The sequence below is a fragment of the Nilaparvata lugens genome, chromosome X, assembly GCF_014356525.2.
Source record: "Nilaparvata lugens isolate BPH chromosome X, ASM1435652v1, whole genome shotgun sequence".
NCBI lineage: Eukaryota > Metazoa > Arthropoda > Insecta > Hemiptera > Delphacidae > Nilaparvata > Nilaparvata lugens.
The window spans coordinates 101,070,836-101,093,947 of record NC_052518.1 but is presented as its reverse complement, the minus strand read 5'-3'; the positions used below and the strand labels follow the sequence as shown (position 1 = coordinate 101,093,947).

At 31.9% G+C, this 23,112-nt stretch overlaps 1 protein-coding gene across 2 annotated transcripts in view; it reads left to right on the top strand.

Moving 5' to 3' along the window:
* Positions 1-23,112, top strand: part of LOC111046140 (jmjC domain-containing histone demethylation protein 1) — a 95,176-nt gene that overhangs the window by 41,920 nt on the left and 30,144 nt on the right. For both annotated transcript variants that reach the window (XM_022331632.2, XM_039442839.1), the window contains exons 2-5: positions 8,434-8,578; positions 13,229-13,354; positions 19,340-19,512; positions 21,668-21,868. In XM_022331632.2, the coding sequence (XP_022187324.2) occupies positions 8,434-8,578; positions 13,229-13,354; positions 19,340-19,512; positions 21,668-21,868 (645 nt within the window). The remainder of the gene's footprint in view (positions 1-8,433; positions 8,579-13,228; positions 13,355-19,339; positions 19,513-21,667; positions 21,869-23,112) is intronic.

Below are 23,112 nucleotides of genomic sequence, written 5' to 3'. Positions count from 1 at the left end.
CTATTAAACAAAAATTTTCTGAAAATATCAGTTTTTGAGTAAGTTATTCAATTTCCTAAAAATGACCAAAAATAAGTTTTAGTTGAGTTATTTTTGGTCATTTTTGGTAAATTGAATGACTTTCTCAAAAATCAATATTTTCAGAAACTTTTTGTTGTACTACATCAATAATACCTTTACGAATCTATCCTCTAAATCTCATGGATTTATCTCTTACCGAATTTGAAATGTTTTGTCCCAAAAATGTAAACTTTAGGCGCTCATATCTCAAAAAGTAATTATCGGAAAAAAATGTTTTCCTGAGAAAACTTTTTCATTTTGATAGCTTGATAGTATACAAATTGAAAAACTTTGACAAATATCACCAGTAGAAAGTTGATTTTTAGCCTTTGCAGGTCTCACAGATCCAGTTTTCATGGCAAACCCTGTCACATACTCAGCTGAACTGATTTGAAACTTAGGAACTGAGGCAGGTTTTGCCATGAAACCTTGTTCTGCAATGTAAAATGTTTTTGAACAAATATAGTGGTCAAGTTTGTAGAGTGGAAGAATTCCATATTCATAAATTATTATTAAACGAAAATCCAAATTAAATGCTGTAATTCACTCTGAAGACTGCTACTGCAAATATTTTCGTTTAATATTAATTATTAATTCATTAGCATTTGAATCATTGCAATATCTAAGTAATTTCCACCAATTCCATATTCTTGTACCGAACAATTCTATAGTAGCATAGAGAAACAATAGCGTAAGTAGATATCCCATGGTATAGGGCGTTTATGTCGCAACTTTTACTGTTATCTGAAGCCGATTACTGTTGATTATTGTCGATTTTTACTGTTTTGTTGGGGTGAGAGTGTATGAATGGCACAGTATGAGAGACTCACACAGCTTCACGGGAAAGAACTACGTAGACTATCGGCTTGAGATAACAGTAAAAGTCGCGACATAAACGTCCTATACCATGGGATATCTACTTACGCTATTGTTTCACGCTATTGTTTCTCTATGATAGTAGATACTATCTACAACGATCTACATTTCTTTTTTAGCGGTCATAAAGTCGCAATCAGATTTCATTTCATTTTCAATTTCATTCCTCCATTATTAGAATTTTTCTTTTAATCTTTGTTCTCGTTCTAACTTTCCTTCATAATATTTAGTTTTGATATCCTCTGACTGTTTTGTATGGAACAGTCAGAGGATATCAAAACTAAATATTATGAAGGAAAGTTGGAACGAGAACAAAGATTTAAGAAAAATGCGAATAATGGAGAAAAGAAATCGAAAATTATAAAGAAATCGAGCACAAATTGTTCTTTGCCGTTAGTGCCATTTTGTAAGTTAGAATATTAATGTTATCAATCTGTATTATTTTATGGCAAATAAATGAACTTGAAAGACAGCTGTATAACTGCCAACATACAATAGCATTCAACAATCACCAAGACTGTTGTCATGGTTGCGTTTCGAATATTATATCCCAATAATGTACGGTGACCACAAGTTTAACAACTGCTAATGCAAATTCGCACGTAGCCTACATGCCATCCAATTTCGCTTTCAGCCTGCTAAGGCTCGTCTATATTAATATTTGATCCACCTAGCGACAATGATTGATTCGATGGTAATCTCTATAGATTGAATCGGCTTGATTGCTTTCGAAGTGATTTAATCCGAAACACTCAACTAAAGCTCACCCATTTGTCGAACAAAGTAATATTCTGTTCAATAACTCCGATTATATGATTATAATTCAATTTTGAGTTAAGTGCATCCCCCTGCTTTCTCGTTCATTTTTACTAGCAGGAAATCCATGCTCAGCAAGGGTATATTTTAAAACTTGACAAATAGAAAACTTGACGTAATGAAATCTTGAAGAATTGAAAATAGACCTATAATCATCCTCGGTTAATTGAGGCTGTGCAAAGGCTAAAAATAAACTTTCTACTGGTGATATTTTTCAAAGTTTTTCGATTTGTAAATCATGAAGCTATCAAAATGAAAAAGGTTTCTCAGGAAAACATTTTTTTCCGATCATTTCTTTTTGAGATATAAGCGCCTAAAGATTATATTTTTGTGACAGAACATTTCCAAAAATCTACCAAAAATAACTAAACTAAAATAAATTGAATAACTTTCTCAAAAATCAATATTTTCAGAAACTTTCAAGTTCGGTAAGAGATGAATCCATGTGATTTAGAGGATCGATTCGTAATGGTATTGTTGATCTAGTAAAACAAAAATTTTATGAAAATATTGATTTTTGAGAAAGTTATTCAATTTACTAAAAATGACCCAAAAATAACTTTTAGGTGAGTTATTTTTGGTCATTTTTGTAAAATTGAATAACTTTCTCAAAAATCAATATTTACAGAAAATTTTTGTTTTACTAGATCAACAATACCATTACGAATCGATCCTCTAAATCTCATGGATTTATCTCTTACCGAACTTGAAAGTTTCTGAAAAAATTGATTTTTGAGAAAGTTATTCAATTTATTTTAGTTTAGTTATTTTTGGTAAATTGAATAACTTTCTCAAAAATCAATATTTTCAGAAACATTTTGTTTTATTAGATCAACAATACCATCACGAATCGATCCTCTAAATCTCATGGATTTATCTCTTACCGAACTTGAAATGTTCTGTCCCAAATCTATATGCAAAATTTCAAGTTAATCAGTCCAGTAGTTCAGACGTGATGGTGCGTCAAACATAGTTTTCCTTCCCCGTACTTGTATAAACTAGTTCTTCCCTTTATTATAGTATAGATCAGGGGTTTCATCCCACTAAAAAAAGTTGTGCGTATTGTAAACATTAGAGAAATTGAATAACTATTCCCATCTTCAATACTTACCTGGTCACGATTTAAATTTATAACAGACATAAAATTTAATGAGTTATTTCTAATCTGAATAACTTCTTTATAGGGAAAATTATCTATGTCAGTAACAAACAGTTATTTTGGTATTTGCAAGACGTATACAGTGATTGCATTATTCAAGTTTTCTACAATCCACATCTTTCACAACTAAAAAGCAAACAATCACATCATCTGTTCAACAAAAACCTTTGACTTCATAATATCAAAGGCTTCAAAGCATCTGTTGTTGGAAAACAGGTCATAAAATTGTGCTGACAATTTAAGTTTTCTACCATTCACATCTTTCTCGAAAAGCGAACAATGAGATCATCTGTTCATCAAAAACCTTTGACTTCATAATATCAAAGGCTTCAGAGCATCTGTTGTTGGAAAACAGGTCATAAAATTGTGCTGACAATCTAAGTTTTCTACAATTCATATCTTTCTCGAAAAGCGAACAATCAGATCATCTGTTCATAAAAAACCTTTGACTTCATAATATCAAAGACTTCTGTTGTTGGAAAACTGAGGTCATAAAATTGTGCTAACAAATATAATATTATATGCTTAGAATTGTACATATCGGTAGAGATGTGGATAGTAGTTCTATTATTAAAAATTCTGTATGCCACTGCTGATTAATGATTTGGAATTCCTGTTTTCATTTAGATAATATCGAGCTATAATTTCAAGCTTATTTCCTAATCATTAGGGAAATGATGGAAAGCCTCTAAGCCTTTGAATCGTAGGTAAACAACGGAAAAGCCTCTAAGCCGTAGTCAACCGTATAGATATGAAAAAGATTTCATATTGATGTGGAGCTGTAAAAATGAAAAAATGTTGAAAAAGAATTTATATGCTTCATTCAACACAGTTGAAATCAAATCAGAAGTCAAAAAGTCCCGGATTATAATGGAGGTTTATTTTGTGAGTAAGGTAACAAAGACTGTTAGTAGGTTCACGAACAGCAACAAAAATATCAGAGATTTCATAAGCTTCAGGCTTCGAGTGAAATGGAAATATTGGGAATCCTCAAAAATTCAACGTGGGCAGATGTACAAAACGCATGGTTACCTCAGCACAGATTTAATCAAAACATGAAGTCAGTGAAGCAGAGTTTCATCCTCTACAAAAATTAATATCTTCACCTCACACTGAAACACTGAAAACATTGAAATATCAGCTTTTTCCCATTTTTGAAAACAGAATTTCGTGGTAGAATGATTTCTGGATCATTTCCTCTCAGGAAAACGTGAGGCTCCCTTAATCTCCCTCCCTCTCTCTCTCTCTCTCTCTCTCTCTCTCTCTCTCTCTCTCTCTCTCTCTCTCTCTCTCTCTCTCTCTCTAACTCTCATTTACCTGGATTTACCTGGTCGTGTGTTGATGGGAAGGATATTATTCTGTATCCTCTTCAGAGAATCGACAATTATTTTTTGTTGAAACACAAATCATTCATGCGTCGGGCGCAAGCTTTTGTCGAGAGACCTGTCAATAGAAAAATAAGGATGGTTATTGACTTCAAGTGCAATTGATTGAATGCTGTTTTCAAGTGTAACTGAATGTCTTGAGTAGGTCTGTACTGTATTTTATAGTATAGTAAGGTTCACGTTATAATGGCTTTATTTCACTATAGTCCACGTTATAATGGCAGTGGATGAAGATAGGAGAACAACGTTGCCGAACCTATGTCAATGCCTTTATAGGAATTTGAATTGATGATTCCTATGTTGAAATTGATTGAATGGAATTAAATGAATGGTGAATTTATTTTAATGTTGAATGACAAATTGAACTTTTGATAAATATGAAAAATAAAACTGTTACAAGTGATAAACAAACTATGCTAGTTGAAAACATCACAGGTGGCAATCAGATGATTCGGTAGACGGTAGCTGATACAGATTTATTGATGTAATACTAACTGTTAATTCTCGTTTAAAATAATCAATTATATTTTATTAATCAAGAAATCACATTTTTCAATAATTTCATAATGAATTTTCATCATAAAGATGAAATATTTTGTTAATTAATTATTAATTCTACATTGTTAAAAGACGATCTGGAAACAGAGCAAAGCGAGAAAGAGATAGCGCTTTGTTGAATGATAGACAGGAATAGCAAATCCTCGGGTTGCCCTTTTACGACTTCCAGACGGACGAGAAATTTCGGCGAACGTTCAAAGACTGGCACTCTTTGGGGGGAAGAATGATGTGATAAATACAGCTGACTTAGTTACCATAGTTTCTCATTTCTTGTTCTACATTTTCATCACTAGTGTACAATTTTTTTAGTTTAAGCCTCTATTTCAATCCGAATATTGGTCATTTCTATTACATAGTGTATAAGCCAGAATATATTGTAACTCACATGAATAAAGAAATCTAATCTAATCTCTCGGTACCTACTTGGTAGTAATCCAAGATACTAGGAATTATTGACCGAACGTAGTGAGGTCTATGTTTTAACTCGGATTTTCTTTTGTCTGTCAAAATGTAACGCAATGTAAATGTAATTTTGTTTTGTCTGTAAATTTAACGCAATTACGGCCAAACGCGTTGATAGAATTCTATGAGATTTGGCAGAAATATTCCTTTTTCAACTGCGCGTCGATGTATACACAATGTTTTTTTGAAATTTTGCATTTTAAGGTTAATATGAAAGGAAAAGGTATTCCTCCATACTCCGTATCACTATATAGTCTTCTCTGAAGATAGGATTAATAAGATTATAGAATTATTCATAATCAATCAGCTGGCAAGTGATTACACAGATGTCTGGAGAAGCCAGACTATTTCTGTGTTTCTATAGTTTCAATCGAAGACCTTGAAGAGGTGTGCATCTTTAAGGTCTTTGGTTTCAATATTTTGCTTTGCAGTCATGGTATTATTATGCGTGCCCATCAGTATCAATATTCTCACATTTGAAAAAAACTAATTTAATAGTTGATTAAAAATAATCAAATGAACTAAATAATGCTGAAGAAATTATAATATTTTTGATTGTAAAAAATTAATTTTCATCAGATGGAAAGATTATCACGAAACTGGATGAATTATATTATATGGAATACAAATTCAAACGTGAACTGAGTTTGTTAACTTTTAAAACAGGTGACATCAGGTACTTGTGGATGAGAATAAATACTGCGCGAGGTCTACTGTTCACAGAACTACTAGTGTATTGGTCCTGATCACAGTGTATTTCATGTGTTCGAAATAACTGAGTGAGTTTTTCTACTGTAAACATCCCAATGATTTTTGTGTGACGATTTGACGATCGAGATTTACAAAGTGCTGTAACATAATGGTGTAGTGCAATGAACTATAAGGGAAATAAGGGTAATATATACTATAAGGGGTAATAAGGGAATTGTTGTCAACATTGGGAAGAGTAAAGTGATGATAGTATCAAAGAATCAGGAGAATGTGGAGTCGGATATAACATTGGATGGTGAAAAATTGGAAAAGGTAAACAACTATGAATATCTTGGGAAATTAATCTCTGCAGATGGGAAAGTTGATGAAGAGATAAACAATAGAGTAAGGAAAGCCAACCGTGTCTATTACCAGCTCAGCAGAACCATCCGGGAAACCGAGAAATAAGCCAGGGAACTAAAATAAAAATCTTGTGTGGTACACTCACACAACTTTCCTTGCTCATTGATCTATAAGCCTCATTCTTAAACGAGGATAATCTAGGGGAATAACATTATGCCGATTGGCGGCTAAATAATTTTATTAAAACTACGATTATACTATTGTTATTGTTTTAACAGCACATTTTCCTTTGTTTAAATTATGGAATTTGAGGATTTTTTAAAAGTTGTCAAAACAGCTGTTCTACAAATAAAATATCGACGTGTATTCTTTTGAATAAACTGCTCTACCTACCTACCTCACGCACAAGAAGGAGGTTACAAAGTAAATTTCTCAAGGATGGGGTGGACCCCCTGTTAGTTTCTCAGGGAGGAGACTCATGCTAGTTAATAGAGCTGATATATAACTATACAGGGTATGAATTTGAAAAAAAATCGGTCGAGTCATTTTTGAGAAAATCGTAAAAAACCTGGTTTTTTAGTAATTATCCGCCATTTTTCTCAAGAATATTACAGAGCTTCTGAAATTTTCCCAGAAATGAGACTCATGTCAGTTGATAGGGCTTATAAATAGCTATCCATGGTATAATTTCAAGAAAATCGTTAGAGCCGTTTTCGAGAAAACCGTGAAGAACATGGTTTTTTAGTAACTATCCGCCATTTTTTCCGCCATTTTGAATTCAATTTTATTGAATTTCTTATTGTTGGATCCTCATGGTATAAGGACCTTAAGTTTAAAATTTCAAGTCAATCGGTTGATTAGGAATGGAGTTATGGTGTTCACAGACACACACATACACACACACACACACACACACACACACACACACACACACACACACACACACACACAGAGAGAGAGAGAGAGAGAGAGACCAACACCCAAAAATCATGTTTTTGGACTCTGGGTCTTTGACTCTGTTTGGGGACTTTGGAACGTATAGAAAACTTGAAATTAGGGTACCTTAATTTTTTTTTGGAAAGCAATACTTTCCTTACCTATGGTAATAGGGCAAGGAAAGTAAAAATATAGAGTCAATATTCAAGCCAGTCTTACACTATGGAACAGAATGCCTTAGAAAAGCACAAGAGTAGAATTGCCTCCTCAGAAATTAGATACCTATGGAGGGTGGTTGGAAAAACCAAAAGAGACAGAGTGAGAAATAGTGTGATCAGAGAAACATTAAAATAGGAGGAACTGATTACCACTGTTCAAAGAAAACCTTAGGATGGTATGGCCATGTAGCTCGGATGAGTGATGAACGGCAGGCAAGGCTGGTTATGGAGGCAAGACCAGAAGGAAGACAAGGCAGAGGACGACCACCACTGCAATGGAATCAGTATGTAGAGAGTATAGCTGCTGGAAGAGGAAAGACAATGATTGAAGTAAAATGATTGAAGAATGGCACAGGATCGAATAAAGTTTAGAGAATAGTTGAAGGAACCCGTCGCTTAACGGCAAAAGTGTATGAAAAAGAAGAGATTTGACGATCTAAATGAAAAGACTCTATGCAATAACTGATTTATGGATACAACCATAAAACTATGTCATTAGAATAGAAAAATGATTCTATTCAAATTTCGATTTGTTTTTATATTTTATTCACGGTGTTTTTTTTAGAATTACTTTGTGAATTTGAAGTTTGTTTTATGTTTTTACGGAAGTTTTATTATTAATCTATCCAAATTTAAAATTGTTTGTTTTATTCTGATTTGTATATTCAGATTGAAGATTTACTATATAAATTGAAATGGGCATAACCTTCAGAATATTTGGTCAATTTAAGACAAAGTTAGGAAATTGAAGAAGTTTTGGACAATAGCCTGTTTTTTCTTTTCAGACTACTGTATTGTTTAATAAAAAAAGAAAAGAAAAAGTCTTATGTTTTCGACTTGAAGATTCCTCCGCTCCATTAAATTACGTTTGTCATGAAATAGATTACTATATTTGTATTTTTTTTTGCAGCGTGATCGGAAAGACAGAAAATTGTACTCGGACGATTGGGCTTTGGGAGACGAAGATATAGAAGGCCGCAACACTTTCAACCTTCAAGAAAAACTGGAAACTGACAGATTTACACAATGCTTCGTCAAAGAAATGCAAGGCTCGGGTATGTTATTATACCAATCAATTTCATCCGTATAATTTGTTGAATATTGATGTTGACTTCTCCATTTTTCAAAAACACGGTTTTATCTTAGGGTGGCCACTAAAGACAGGACAAGTGTGTTAAAAATGTGTGTACATATATATGCTCATCATGCATGTTGTGTCATCAGAGAAAGGCTTTGAACAGAATTTTTGAAGTTAGGTTTTTGTATCCTCGATTTTATTATTTATTAAATAGGACTGCAGTTTCGTGTTTAAACCAATACATCTTGGAATAGAATGAATTTTATGTAGTGATGTAGTGGCGAAGTTTGGACTGTAATTTTCATTCTACCACATAACCATGTTTTAGTAAAAAATACAAATATAATACAGAGATGAACAAAGATACACATTGAAATAAATAAACTCTTCATTTGTAGAGCTTTAATCAAATAAAATTGAACATGGCTTTCTACTAGTAACGGATCAACAACATTTGATATTTATGAATGAATCAATGACAACGAAAACATATGGTTTATCATATCATTCTACCCGGCTAGATTTTCGTGTTATCTTAGGGGCAAGATGACGGAGCGACACAGTGGACTCTTGTCCATCAGGGCGACGAATGTGAGCATACTCTGGGTTTGCCTCAATCAATTCAACTTCTTCTACTGATGAATCTTGCTTTGAATTTCGGTTCATTTTCTTCAGCCAAACTGGTCCTGGGCTCATTAGCCAAGATGGTAGTGACTGTCCATTTGTTGAGGATCTCATGTGTAGGAACATTCGTTCATGAGGGGTGCAATTTGTTGTAGTACACAAAAGAGATCGAATAGAGTGAAGTGCATCAGGCAACATCGATTTGAATCAAGTCCTCGTGATCTTAGAGCTAGTGTTATTGCTTTCCATATAATTCCATTATATCGCTCTACTTGACCATTCCCTCTCGGATTGTAAGGCGTTGATCTACTAGTTGCTATCCCTTTTGAGCCAAGAAAGCTCTTCAACTCAGTTGACATGAAGGATGTTCCTCTGTCTGTGTGAATATAGCTTGGAAGGCCAAACATTGATATTAATGAGACCAGGCAATTTATGACTGTTCTCGCAGTCATGTCTGGACAAGGAAATACAAAAGGGAATCTTGAGTACTCATCAACTATCACCAGTAACCATCACCATCAACCATCACCTAAGAGGAACAGCTGTTTTATTTGCAGCAATACAGCTGAAGATATGTTGATTTCAACACGATACTGCAGTCCTGTAATAATTAAATAAATAGAGTTGACAAATGAAATAGTGTTTTCCCTTTTTATTAAATTTGTATAATTATTCAGCAAATTAATAAAAACTTGCAGTACCCTTTATTTTAAAAACTTTTAAAATATTTCAACGACTAGCTTCGACTATAAGGGCCGTTTGCACAGTGTAAGTTTAAGCTAAAGCTTAATCAAATCTGGATTTTTTTTTTTTGGTTTAAATTAAAATTCCGTTTGCACAGTATCAGTTTAAACTCTGTATTGAGTTTAAACCTCCAAAGCAGGAGGTTTAAACCAAATAATTTGGATTAACTTGACATCTGTAAAGATTTGATGGGGAAACAGCTTATAGTAAATTATTTTTTGACGGTTGTTTTTAATGCTTCTGTAGACGATAATTATTATTAATTTAGGTTATAGTGAATCATTATTTGAATGTAAAAATAATTGTAATGGAGGAATTGATAGAAGTTTTTATGCGATTGATAAAGATGACTGCGAAGAAATTATGAAACTGAGAAAAATTGGGCAAAAACAAATAATTTGAATTTCTAGGATTGAGACATTTTTAACGGTTTTGCTCAAGTACAGCAACTGCCAATTTAGTATTTTGATTGAATAAAACACTTGATAGAAATTAAGACAATTTTTAACAGTGGTATCTGATTAGAAAACATGTTTTCAATAACACATTACTGAGATATATTGCTTTTGAGAGATTTCTAATAAACGAGGAATACCGTAGTAGATTCAAGGGTAACAAAATAACTTTTTTATGTTACATTCTAAAATATATTTTCTGGTGCCAACTAAACATAAGTTTTTAAAGAATATCTTAATCGCTTTTCACTTTTATAACCGTACAGCTTACAGCTCTGTAGATTTTGAACAAGAACAAGAAAATACTAAAATAGTAGCTACATAACCTCAATTTACTGATGGTTTGTAAACAAATAACAAATTTCCTGACATTCTATCACCAACTTAACGCTAAACTAGTTTAACTTAAACTGGATTAGTAAATGCCTTGAGAAAACCGATTCAAGTTTAAACTTTCGGATTAACTTAAACTCGATTAACTTAATCGAGTTTAGCAATCTATACTGTGCAAACGGCCCTAAGTCTAATAGTCTTATATTATAAGTTATAGTCGAATCTAGTCATCGAAATATTTCAAAGTTTTTAATAATAAAAGGTACTACAAGATTTTCATATTGTTTTTATTAATTTGTACAAAAGTAGCCCGTATAAGTGAAGTGTTTTTAATTATTCTGCATTATGCAACATACAAACACAGACTTATAATAAATACCAGTATAGACATTACACATATAATACATTAAGGCTGTGCAAAAGCTAAAAATAAACTTTTTACTCGAGATATTTTTCAAAGTTTTTTGATTTGTATATCATCAAGCTATCAAAATGAAAAAGTTTTTTCAGTAAAACATTTTTTTCTGATCATTACTTTTTGAAATATGAGCGCCTAAGTTTAAATTTTTGGGACAGAACATTTCAAATTCGGTAAGAGATAAATCCATGAGATTTAGAGGATAGATTCTTCTTGGTATTGTTGATCTAATAAAACAAAATTTCTGAAAATATATTTATTCAATTTACTGAAAATAACCAAAAATAACATTTATTTGAGTTATTTTTGGTAAATTGAATAACTTTCTTAAAAATTTATATTTTCAGAAAATTTTTGTTTAACTAGATCAACAATACCATGAAGAATCTATCCTACAAATCTCATGGATTTATCTCTTACCGATTTTGAAATGTTCTGTCCCAAAAATCTAAACTTCAGGCGCTCGTATCTCAAAAAGTAATGACCGGAAAAAAATGTTTTCCTTAAAAAAAAGTTTTCATTTTGATAGCTTGATGATATACAAATCGAAAAACTTTGAAAAATATCACTAGTAGAAAGTTTATTTTTAGCCTTTGCACAGCCTTGACTGTATATTTTCCGTGATTAACTATTCTGTGGAATGTTTGAAACATTATAGGTTTGTTTATAAAACAAGAGCATGATCAAGCAAGAGCATTGTTCAAGATAGTCAAACCACTAGAAAAGAATATAAACTAAATATTATTATATACAGTGTTCCCATACCTTCTGAAGAAACAATGAAATGTCAACTAGACCCTATGAACTATTAAACCAACTCATCAAGTATATCTGCTCAGTGATCATAATCTGTATTATGTATTTTCATTGACCTAGCGAACTGAGGTCTAAGATTCAAGTCGACGGTTTTGCATTTCTCTTTATGTTTTTTTGTTTATATTTATGTTCCGCATTTACAGCGAAACGCAGCAATAGATTTCCATGAAACTTCACAGGCATGTTCCTTTTTTAATTTCGCGTCGACGTAATCATACGGTTTTTTGAAATTTTGCATTTTAAGGATAATACAAAAGGAAAAGGAGTCTCCTTTGAACGCCGTAAAAATCAGACTTTAGAATTATTCATAATAAATCAGCTGTCTAGTGGACTATAATACTACCCGTTTAAAAACATCGAACATCTTGAAAATGTATCTTTCCATCAATGTTAGAAAACAGTTGACTATAATACTACCCGTTCAAAAACATCGAACATCTTGAAAATGTATCTTTCCATCAACGTTGTAGACAGTTGCAGCCAGACCTGATAACAGCGCTCACACTCACATTCCGGGACGACACGTCACGGTACGATAGGACAGAAAGCTCTATGTTTATTTAGGATTTTTTCTAGACATTTTAAATTGATAAATTATATATTAATTTTTGAGAAAACATAACAACAGGTCAATGTAACTTACTGAGCGCAAGGTCTACTGTTCACTAGTAATAATCCAAATAAGAATGTACAGTGTTATTCCCTTTTTATGTAATCTTTCATTAATCGATTTTGGATTCCATCATGAACTGCGATTATCAATATTCACTTTGAATGTTTCATAAATTAACGACTAGCAGCATAGCCACCTCTAATACAAGGCCCCGGCCTACGATATTGCAACGTCGCAGTGTAGGCCTAGAATCTAATACATGATTGGTGAAAAAGATTTTCAAAAATACCAGCTGATCTTTTCCACCAGATTTTCAAAAATACCAGCTGATCTTTTCCACCAATCATGTATTAGATTCTAGGCCTACACTGCGACGTTGCAATATCTTAGGCCGGGGCCTTGTATTAGAGGTGGCTATGCTAGCAGTCTATTTTTTTAAACTTTCATATTTACAAGTTACTTACTTTGACAACGATATCTTTCTGCTGGGTTGCCATCTTCAGGTTGTGTTTTCATTCTTCCATTCTATAAAAAATTTATTCATTTTCATTTATTTGTGTTTGCATTGACAATCTCATAAGTATTTATTTTATGTATTTATTTTATGTATTTATGTTATTGCAGACTTCAATGTTGCATATCTGCAGCGGCATGGTTTCAATACCCCCCTACTATTCAGGGAAAGAACAGGTCTTGGCATCCAGGTTCCTAGCCCAAATTTCACAGTCAACGATGTTCGAACATGTGTTGGTAAGTGTGATTTCAATTCAAAATTAATTTTATTAATAATAAAATTGAAATATTCATGAAAATATGCAGCCCAAACTATAACCTTGGTATTAATATTTATATGCCATACTCAAAACATTACATTCTTTCAATTTATTAATCAGAAAAATATAAAATACTAGCTGGTCCGGCGAACTTCGTACCGCCAAATAGTTAATACATCTCATGACAAATTTTAGCTGGATGCACACCTGAGGAGGGGCGATGCGGCATTTTGCATCCAGGTGCTTCTTGCTTATTGGTTTGGATGGAAGCACTCACATACACCAAATTGGGCATGGAATGAGGCAATGTCCATAAGGCAATGTCCACACACAAATTTTCCCGTGCATATTTTAAATTTACAGCATTTCGAGTTCTACGACCCAAGTTTGGATGTCGTTCGTACCGCGGCGTTATTAAGAATTAAAATATTTTAAATCAGTAGAGAAAAAATTTAAAAACAGATCGATTAATAATAAGACTAAATAAGTAACTGAATATATGTGACTATTAACTAAAATATGTAATACCTGTAACTAAAATATGTAATAACTGTAACTATTATATGCAACTGAATGAGTAACTGATATTTTAATAAGTAACTGGCTTCGGAGGATGTTAACTTCTGCCGACCAGATTATTTTTTTTAGTAAAATTGTTTATGATAGATTTAATATTAATATAATAAATATATTTCCACATCGTACTCTGCTATCATGTCATGTTCTGTATTCTATTGTATTTTGTTTTTTTTTTAAAAATTGAATTGAATTACTTTTACACATCCACAACTTTCACACTTTACATTTTTACAACTTTCACAAAAGTTGGTTATAAAGAAATGATTATAACAGCTGATTACTATTTCTGTGTGTGGCCAGCTAACAAATCTTCTCCCATAAGGATTACATGTAAACTTTGAAGGACCGTAGGAAAGAGTCCTGAAGTTGGATTATAAATTTAATAGGTCATAAACCTGGTCCTGAACATAACGAACACAACTAAAAAAATTATCAAATTCGGTGCACACATAAAAAAGTTATTGAATGTCAAAATTTGAGGCTCGATTTTTATTTATATAGATTCATGAGAATATGCGGCACAAACTCTAGCCTTGGTATTATTATTAATTCATATGCCATACTCAAAACATTAATTTCTTTCAATTTATTTATCAGAAAAATACAAAATATGCAGCTAAAACTTCAACCTCGATATTAATATAAATATGCCAAACTACATTACTTTCTTTCAATTTATCAATCAGAAACCTGCAAAATATTCATGAAAATATGTAGCCCAAACTCTGACTTTGGTATTAATATTATTTATATGACATACTCAAAACATTACTTTCTTTCAATGTGTATTAATCAGAAAACTGCAAAATATTCATGAAAGTATGTTGCTCAAATTCTAGCTTTGGTATTAATATTAATTCATATGCCATACTCAAAACATTACCAACTTTCTTTCAATGTATCAATCAGATAAATACAAAATATTCATGAAAATATGTAGCTCAAACTTCAATCTTGGTATTAATATAAATATGCCATACTCAAAACATTACTTTCTCCCAATTTATTTATCAGAAAAATACAAAATATTCATGAAAATATGTAGCCCAAAATCTAACTTTGGTATTAATATAAATATGCCATACTCAAAACATTACTTTCTCCCAATTTATTTATCAGAAAAATACAAAATATTCATGAAAATATGTAGCCCTAACTTTAGTATTTATAATTATTCATCTAGTACTGTGCTGACTGTTCCCTGTTTATTGATTAGTTAAATAAATTTTATTAGTTATTGATTAGTTAAGGGAGCTGAATGCTCCTCTTTATTGATTAGTTAAAGGTTTCTTTTTGATCCAATGGAAATAGGTGTGCGTACGGTCGCTTATAATACCTTACATTAATTAATTATATTGTTTTATTGTATTAATACCTTAAATTTGTTTTATTGTTAGTATTAATATTCACTAGGTATAACTCTCTAACAATGTTCATTATTCATATTCATTTATTAGGTCAAATACAGTCATCATAATCAATGAAAAAACAAAAACAAGCACCAGCCGATTAGGTCAATTGAATAAAAACTAGCAATTTCTAGTTCTAAGTCATTTTCAAGCAAATGCTATAATTCGAGTCAGCTGTATAATCTTATTTGTATAGCTAGAACCAATGACCAGTTGCTAGTCACTAGATTCTAGTTTTTATTCAATCGACCCAATACTTCTCTTTCTAAATTAAGTTCATTAAATTGTTGAAGAAGGATTATGTTCTATTATGCAATAGGCTTCAATATGCTTTAGTTTATTATTGTCAACCGCACGAGAATAATCCTATGTAAATTGGAACTGTATTATTATTAATCCAATTTTTTGTAATTTCAAATGTTAATTTTGAATATTGTTATATTATCGTAGCAGGATTTATTGTAATGTTCGTGTTTTGATCATTTGTTCTGTTAATCAAGAATGTATTATGCATCTGATTAGAATAGCAACTCTTATTTGTATGAGTACTTGCTCAAGAACAAATAATAAAACTATTTGATTTTGATTTGATTATTAACCAAATGATATTGAGAACCTCAAAGGACACGACAGTTGTGTTTGAAGAAGATAAAAATTTCATCCGTCATTATCAGTACAGTAAAAGCAAGCGATCGGGTTGCAGATAAATCGAAGAAATAACTAATTCTGTTTGAAGGAAATACTCATTCCTTGATTCATCATTAAATGCTCAAAATTGATAACCTGTAATTTCAATGGACAGCCCATCTTTTCATTCGTTTGAGGAGACCCCTCCCTGTTTATTGATCAGTGAAGGTTTCTTTTTTATCCAATGGAAATTGTAGAGTATAAAACCACTGTACCTACTGGAGAATTTTATTTAGGTTCATTTTAATTGTTATAATAATAATTATAGTTTTTATAGAATGTAAAATAAAATAAGTAATTGAAAAAGGGTGCGTATGGTCGATTATAATACCTTACATTTGTTTTATTGTTAGTCTACATAGTTTAATTCTGGTTGATAAAGATTGAATTTATCTAACTCTTGCTGAAGAGGATTCCTTCCAAATATTTCATTTTCATCAACCAAATTTTACTAGCTCAACTACAAAACAACCGATTGATGCAAATATTCTGTGTATAAGTTACTGTTTAAACGTTACAATCTTAATGAATTGATTCATTCATTCGTTTATCTTATCATATTGTGGAGAGAAATGAAATAGGATTATTATGATGATTCCGCTCTTTTGTGAAGATATTCCGATTAAGATAAATTATGTTTCATCGTTTTTATTTATGTTGCTTACTGTACTTACGCTCTAGACATAGTTATAGTTATTAGCATAAAGAAAAAATAGCATAAGAAGATATCCCATGTATAGGTCGTTTATGTTCCAAATTTCAAGCAGATCTTTAGTTTACTGAAGCCGATACTGTCTACTACCTGTCTAATATTACTGTGTTGTTGGGAGTGTAAGAGTGTAAGAACGGCACAGTACGAGAGACTACCAGCGTCTCATAGCTTCACGAAAAATAACTACTAGGACTATAGGCTTTTAACAGTGAAATTTGGAACATAAACGCCCTATTCTATGAGGTATCTTATTATGCTATATTTTCTTCATGTTATAAGTGTGTTCCTTCGAGTCAGAAATATTTTGTATTAAACTATACCAGGGGTCTCCAACCTTTTTTATCCAAGGGCCACATTGTTAATTCTTGGGATGCTTAGAGGGCCAATAACAGGGATGTTCGTGGAATTTTACTTGTGGGGACACACACGACGGGGGATTCGTGGGGTTTAAAATTATTATATTTCCATTCAAATAATATGAAGAGTTTCAAGTAGGTTTAATTGAAACACAGGAAGAAACAAACCAATTCATTTCATTTCAATGCAAAGTCCAATTTATTGAGTGTAGAAAGGTCATAAGAAAACTTGACAATGCTTAAATTTAGCAATTTAAACAAAATGATAATAATTTTTTTAATAGTAATAAGACAACTCGACAATACACGAATTTACAGAAAGTTGCCAAGCTAAAAGAGAATACTTATTTTTAGTGAGAAGATTGCATTTCTTTTCCACTTAGAATGTCCGCCCATTTAGGATCAAACTTTGTTGTTCCAATTATTAAAATTGTTTTCAAATGTTCATCTGACAAGGAAGATCTGTATTTGGATTTAACAAACTTCATTTTTGAAAATGTCTGCTCACACTTTTAGATAGATCCAAAAAGAGAAAACATAGTTTGAGCATGTTTTTCATGTTTTTAGAGTCTTTTACTGGGAGAGACATGTACAGTCCGTGCAGACCATTTGCTAATATCTGGCAATGGTTGATCGCTGCTTGTTTACAGCTTATTTTACACTTATTAAGAAATGGAGTGGCTAGTAAGAGAAGAGTACTGAACTCACAGTTGTTGTCAAAAATGTGTATAGATATATATTTTGAAAAATCTGCAGCAATAACTCTCGGCGGGCCGGACAAAATCCTTCCGCGGGCCGTAGGTTGGAGAGCCCTGAACTATACTATAGACTATTGAACATTGAATAGTTCCGGTGCCAGTAGTGTATTATTAATATTATTCTTGAAGTTGACTGATGCCTCTATTTTTGGTTATAACTGAATCACTAAATCTCCAGTGATTTTAGATGTTGAAGACACTTATTTAGTTATTAGTGACGCGTTATAGAGTAAGAGCGATTAGAGACTGAAAAATATCTCGATCACTATACTCTGTACAAAATAACTTTTGACTTGGGATGGACATGCGCAGCAGAGAAGGCATAGAGTGTTAGGGATACAACGGCGGCGATGTTACCGTTTTGAACTGGCCAGCGATCTCTGATATCTAGTGAGTATTCAAGCTCTCATGTTAAACTTAAGAAGTTTCCTTTGTGTAAATTGTGAAATTCGATGATTTTTTTAAAAGTCGTCAAAACAGCTGTTCTACAGATGAAATATCTCGACTATGTGTTCTTTTTACGAACTGCTCTACTTACCTACCTCATGCACGAGAAGGAGGTTACAAAGTCCATTTCTCAAGGATGGGGTGAACCCCCCATTAGTTTCCCGGGAAGGAGACTTATGCCAGTTGATAGAGCTGATAAATAACTATACAGGGTATGAATTTGAAAAAAATCGGTCAAGTAATTATTGAGAAAATCTTGAAAAACATGGTTTTTTAGTAATTATCTGCCTTTTTCTCAAGAATATTACGGAGCTCCTGCAATTTTGCCAGAAATGAGAGTCATGTCAGTTGATAGGGCTTATGAATAAGCTATCTATGGTATAAATTTGAAGAAAATCGTTGCAGCCGTTTTCGAGAAAACCGTGAAAAACATGGTTTTTCAGTCATTATCCGCCATTTTTCTCAAGAATATTACGGAGCTCCTGGAATTTCCCCAGAAATGAGACTCATGTCAGTTGATAGGGCTTATAAATAGCTATCCATGGTATAAATTTGAAGAAAATCGTTAGAGCCGTTTTCGAGGAAACCGTGAAAAACATGGTTTTTTAGTAATCATCCGCCATTTTTTCCGCCATTTTGAATTCAATTTTATTGAATTTCTTATTGTCAGATCCTCATGGTATAAGGACCTTAAGTTTAAAATTTCAAGTCAATCGGTTGATTAGGACTGGAGTTATCGTGTTCACAGACATACACACATATACACACACACACACACACACACACACACACACACACACACACACACACACACACACACACCCAAAAATCATGTTTTTGGACTCGGGGGACCTTGAAACGTATAGAAAACTTGAAATCGGGGTACCTTAATTTTTTTTGGAAAGCAATACTTTCCTTACCTATGGTAATAGGGCAAGGAAAGTAAAAATGTGCTAATTCTCTCAAAGTACCTAAGTAAACTATTATTCTCACCTAAATATTTTTACGATTCAGGCTCCAGAAGACTGTTAGACGTTATGGACGTGAATACCCACAAGAATATCGAAATGTCCATGAAAGAGTGGCAGAAGTACTACGAAGATCCAGACAAAGACAGGCTACTAAACGTCATTTCCTTGGAATTCAGTCATACCAAATTGGAAAACTATGTGCAGTCTCCATCTTTAGTAAGTCCAGTATTGCAAAAATACGTTATTTATGATCAGGTAAGAAAGAAATTACTCAATTTGGGTCCAATCATTTCAAACAGATTCAAATTATTCCTTCTAAGGGAATGAGAAGTTATAAAAATTGTAATTCCAGAAATTTTATTTTGATAGTGATAGTGATTTTTTTAAATTTTATTCATGATCAGGTAAGAAAGAAATTACTCAATTTGGGTCCAATAATTTCAAACAGATTCAAATTATTCCTTCTAAGGGGATCAGAAGTTATAAAAATTTTAATTCCTGAAATTTTATTCTGATAGTGATAGTGAATGTTTTTACTGTTATTCATGATCAGGTAAGAAAGAAATTACTCAATTTGGGTCTAATCATTTCAAATAGATTCAAATGATTTCTTCTAAGAGTATCAAAATTTATAACAATTTTAATTCCTGATTTTTGTGTAGTTGAGAAGTTGATATTGTGGTAATTATTCATATTGAATGAATAAGACTAAGAAATTGTCAAAAACCACAGATTTATTGATATACTTAGAAAGACCTGTTTCGGTTATTACACCATTGTCAATCTCTGATAAACAATGAATCAGAGATTGACAATGGTGTAATAACTGAAACCGGTCTTTCTCAGTATATCAATAAATCTGTTGTTTTTGACAAATTCTTAGTCTTTTTCATTCAATTTTATTTTGATAGTGATAGTGAATTTTTTAATTGTATTGTGTTGTGTGTAGATAAAACATGATTTGATTTGAATTATGATTTTTATTACACTGAGTGCCGGTAGCACAAAAGCTGGTTAAATTTTAACCGTGATTAATTCCACGAGAACCAATCAGAGAAGCCGTCTTATAAAAAATGCCTCCTATGATTGGTTCTCGTGAAATTAATCACGGTTAAAATTTAACCAGCTTTTGTGCAATCGGCACTGATTATTTATAAAGATGAGTATTACTTCTGAAAATTTCTTCTGTACATGATTATTTTCTTACCTTCTTATCTTCTAAGAATGAAGTCTATTTAAACTACTGAAGTTCTCCAAAGTATTTCAATTTTGTTAATATGAAACTAAGAATAAATTCTATTTGAACTAATGAAGACATTCTAATTATTTTAATTTCTGTTAAAATTATGAAACTAAAAATGAAGTCCATTTAAACTAATGATGTCCTCAAAATTATTTCAATTTCTGTTGAAATTATGAAACTTAAAATTAAGTCCATTTTAACTAATGATGTCCTCCAAATTATTCCAATTTTTGTTAATATTATGAAACCAAGACTGATGACCATTTGAACCAATGAAGTCTTCCAAATTATTTCAATTTCTGTTGATATTATGATACTAAAAATGAAGTCCAAGGTCCTCCAAATTATTTAAATTTTTGATAATATTATGAAACTAATAATGAAGTCTTCCAAAATATTTCAATTTCTGTTAATATTATGATGCTGAGAGTGGATTATTTGTAAACTTATGAAGCCATTCAAAATATTTAATTTCTTTTTGATAATTTGAAACAAAGATTTAAGTCCTTTAAATTCTTCCAATTTCTGTTAATATTAAGATGCTAAGAGTGAAGTCCATTTAAACTAATGAAGCCATTCAAATTATTTCAATTTTTGTTGATAATTTGAAACAAAGTTTTAAGTCCTCCAAATCAATCCAATTCTGTTAATATTATGAAACTAAGAATGAAGTCTATTTGAACCAATGAAGTATTCCAAATTATTTCAGTTAATATTATGATGCTAAGAGTAATTCTTTTTAAGCTTATGAAGCCATTCAAATTATATATTTTTTCGTAATTTGAAACAAAGAATTAAGTCTTCCAAATTATTCTAATTCTATTAATATTATGAAACTAAGAATAAATCTATTCAAACAGATTGCTTACAATTTTTAATTTCTTATTTTATTAGTAATTATTTAGCTACTAGATTTTTTATAGTATATAGTATCAATAAAGTATAGTTATTCTTTTTCTTATCGTTTGTCAGAAGACTCCTCCATGCACATGGACTTATCGTCCAGTTATTCATTTACGTTTTACTTGTTTTTCATATTAATGTTACAATGTATCGCATTTACTTTGTCTTTACTTACTATGTAATTGTATAGTTTTTGACTAAATTGAATTGAATTGATGATTGCAGGTTCGAGAAATAGACTGGGTAGACTGCGTATGGCCACGACATTTGAAAGAAGCTCAAACAGAGTCGACCAATGTGATTGACGAAATGATGTACCCAAAAGTCCAGAAATACTGCTTGATGTCAGTGAAGGGATGCTACACTGACTTCCATGTTGATTTCGGTGGAACGTCAGTGTGGTATCACATACTCAAGGGCAGCAAGGTATGTGCATTGTAAAAAGTTTACAAAGTTGTACCAAATAACCTATTTTTACAAATTAACTGTACTTGTCACCAACACAAAAGTTGTATACAATAACGTCACCAACAAAAAACGTTTAATATCAAATATTATAGGATGGAATGAATATTCTCAATTACCCTTTTGAAATGTCTTATTTATTCACCATTACTCATGTTTCAACAATTTATATCCATTTTGATGTGAAATTCCCCACTTCTATCAATTGTTGTAGTTCTATAAAAAAGTGCAGATTATATATGTGGCTTGTTGCAAAAACTACCAATGTCAATTTTTTCAAAAATGAGTTTAATACACTAATATCGATTATTTTCAGTTCCAGAAGTGCCAATGTCCTAAAAAGTTATAACATTTATACTACCAATGTCATGATTTAGTAAGTTTGTTATAGTGTATTTAGTAATTCCACTCTCAGAGTGTGAAAACTACCAATGAAGACATATGTTTTTAGATTGTCATTCATACTCCGTGCCAGAACTATCAATGTCGACTTGTGCACTTCTAGCACTCGCATTTCCGTATTGAAATGCCGTAGTTGGAAAATACAAGGTGAACTTTCAAGCTGATTTGTGAGAAAGTTGATATTTTGACATAGGTAGTTCTTGCACCAAGCCACAGATTATATTACTTTGTACAAGTGGGTTATAACCATAGATAAAATATAAGAAGATATCCCATAGCATAGGTATTCATGTTCCAAATTTCAAGCAGATCTTCTGTTTCCTCAAGCCAATTACTGTTGGCTACTGTTTTGTTGGGATGAGAGTGTAAGAAGGGCACAGTATGAGAGACTACCAGCGTCACATAGCTTCACCAAAAACAACTACTGCGACTATCGGCTTGAGTTAAGAATTGAAATTTAGAACATAAACGCCCTATACCATCTTCTTATGCTATCTTTTATCTGTGGTATAACATCATCATCATCATCATCTTGATTTCACCCAAGTTAACGTTGATGTAAGATGCGAATATCATAGAATCATCTATTTATCTACGTATTGTTGATTTGGCATTTGAATTTCAGCCAAGGATCATCTTGACTGTTTCAATTTTATCATATATTAAAAATCATCATGAAAAGTCATTAATATGGTAGTACACCACGTTTCTGGTAACTTTTTACTGGTGACTGGAGTTATTATTGACACACAAAAATAAAAAAAATCGTGAGAAAAAAAACTGCTGATGAACGCGAATAAGAC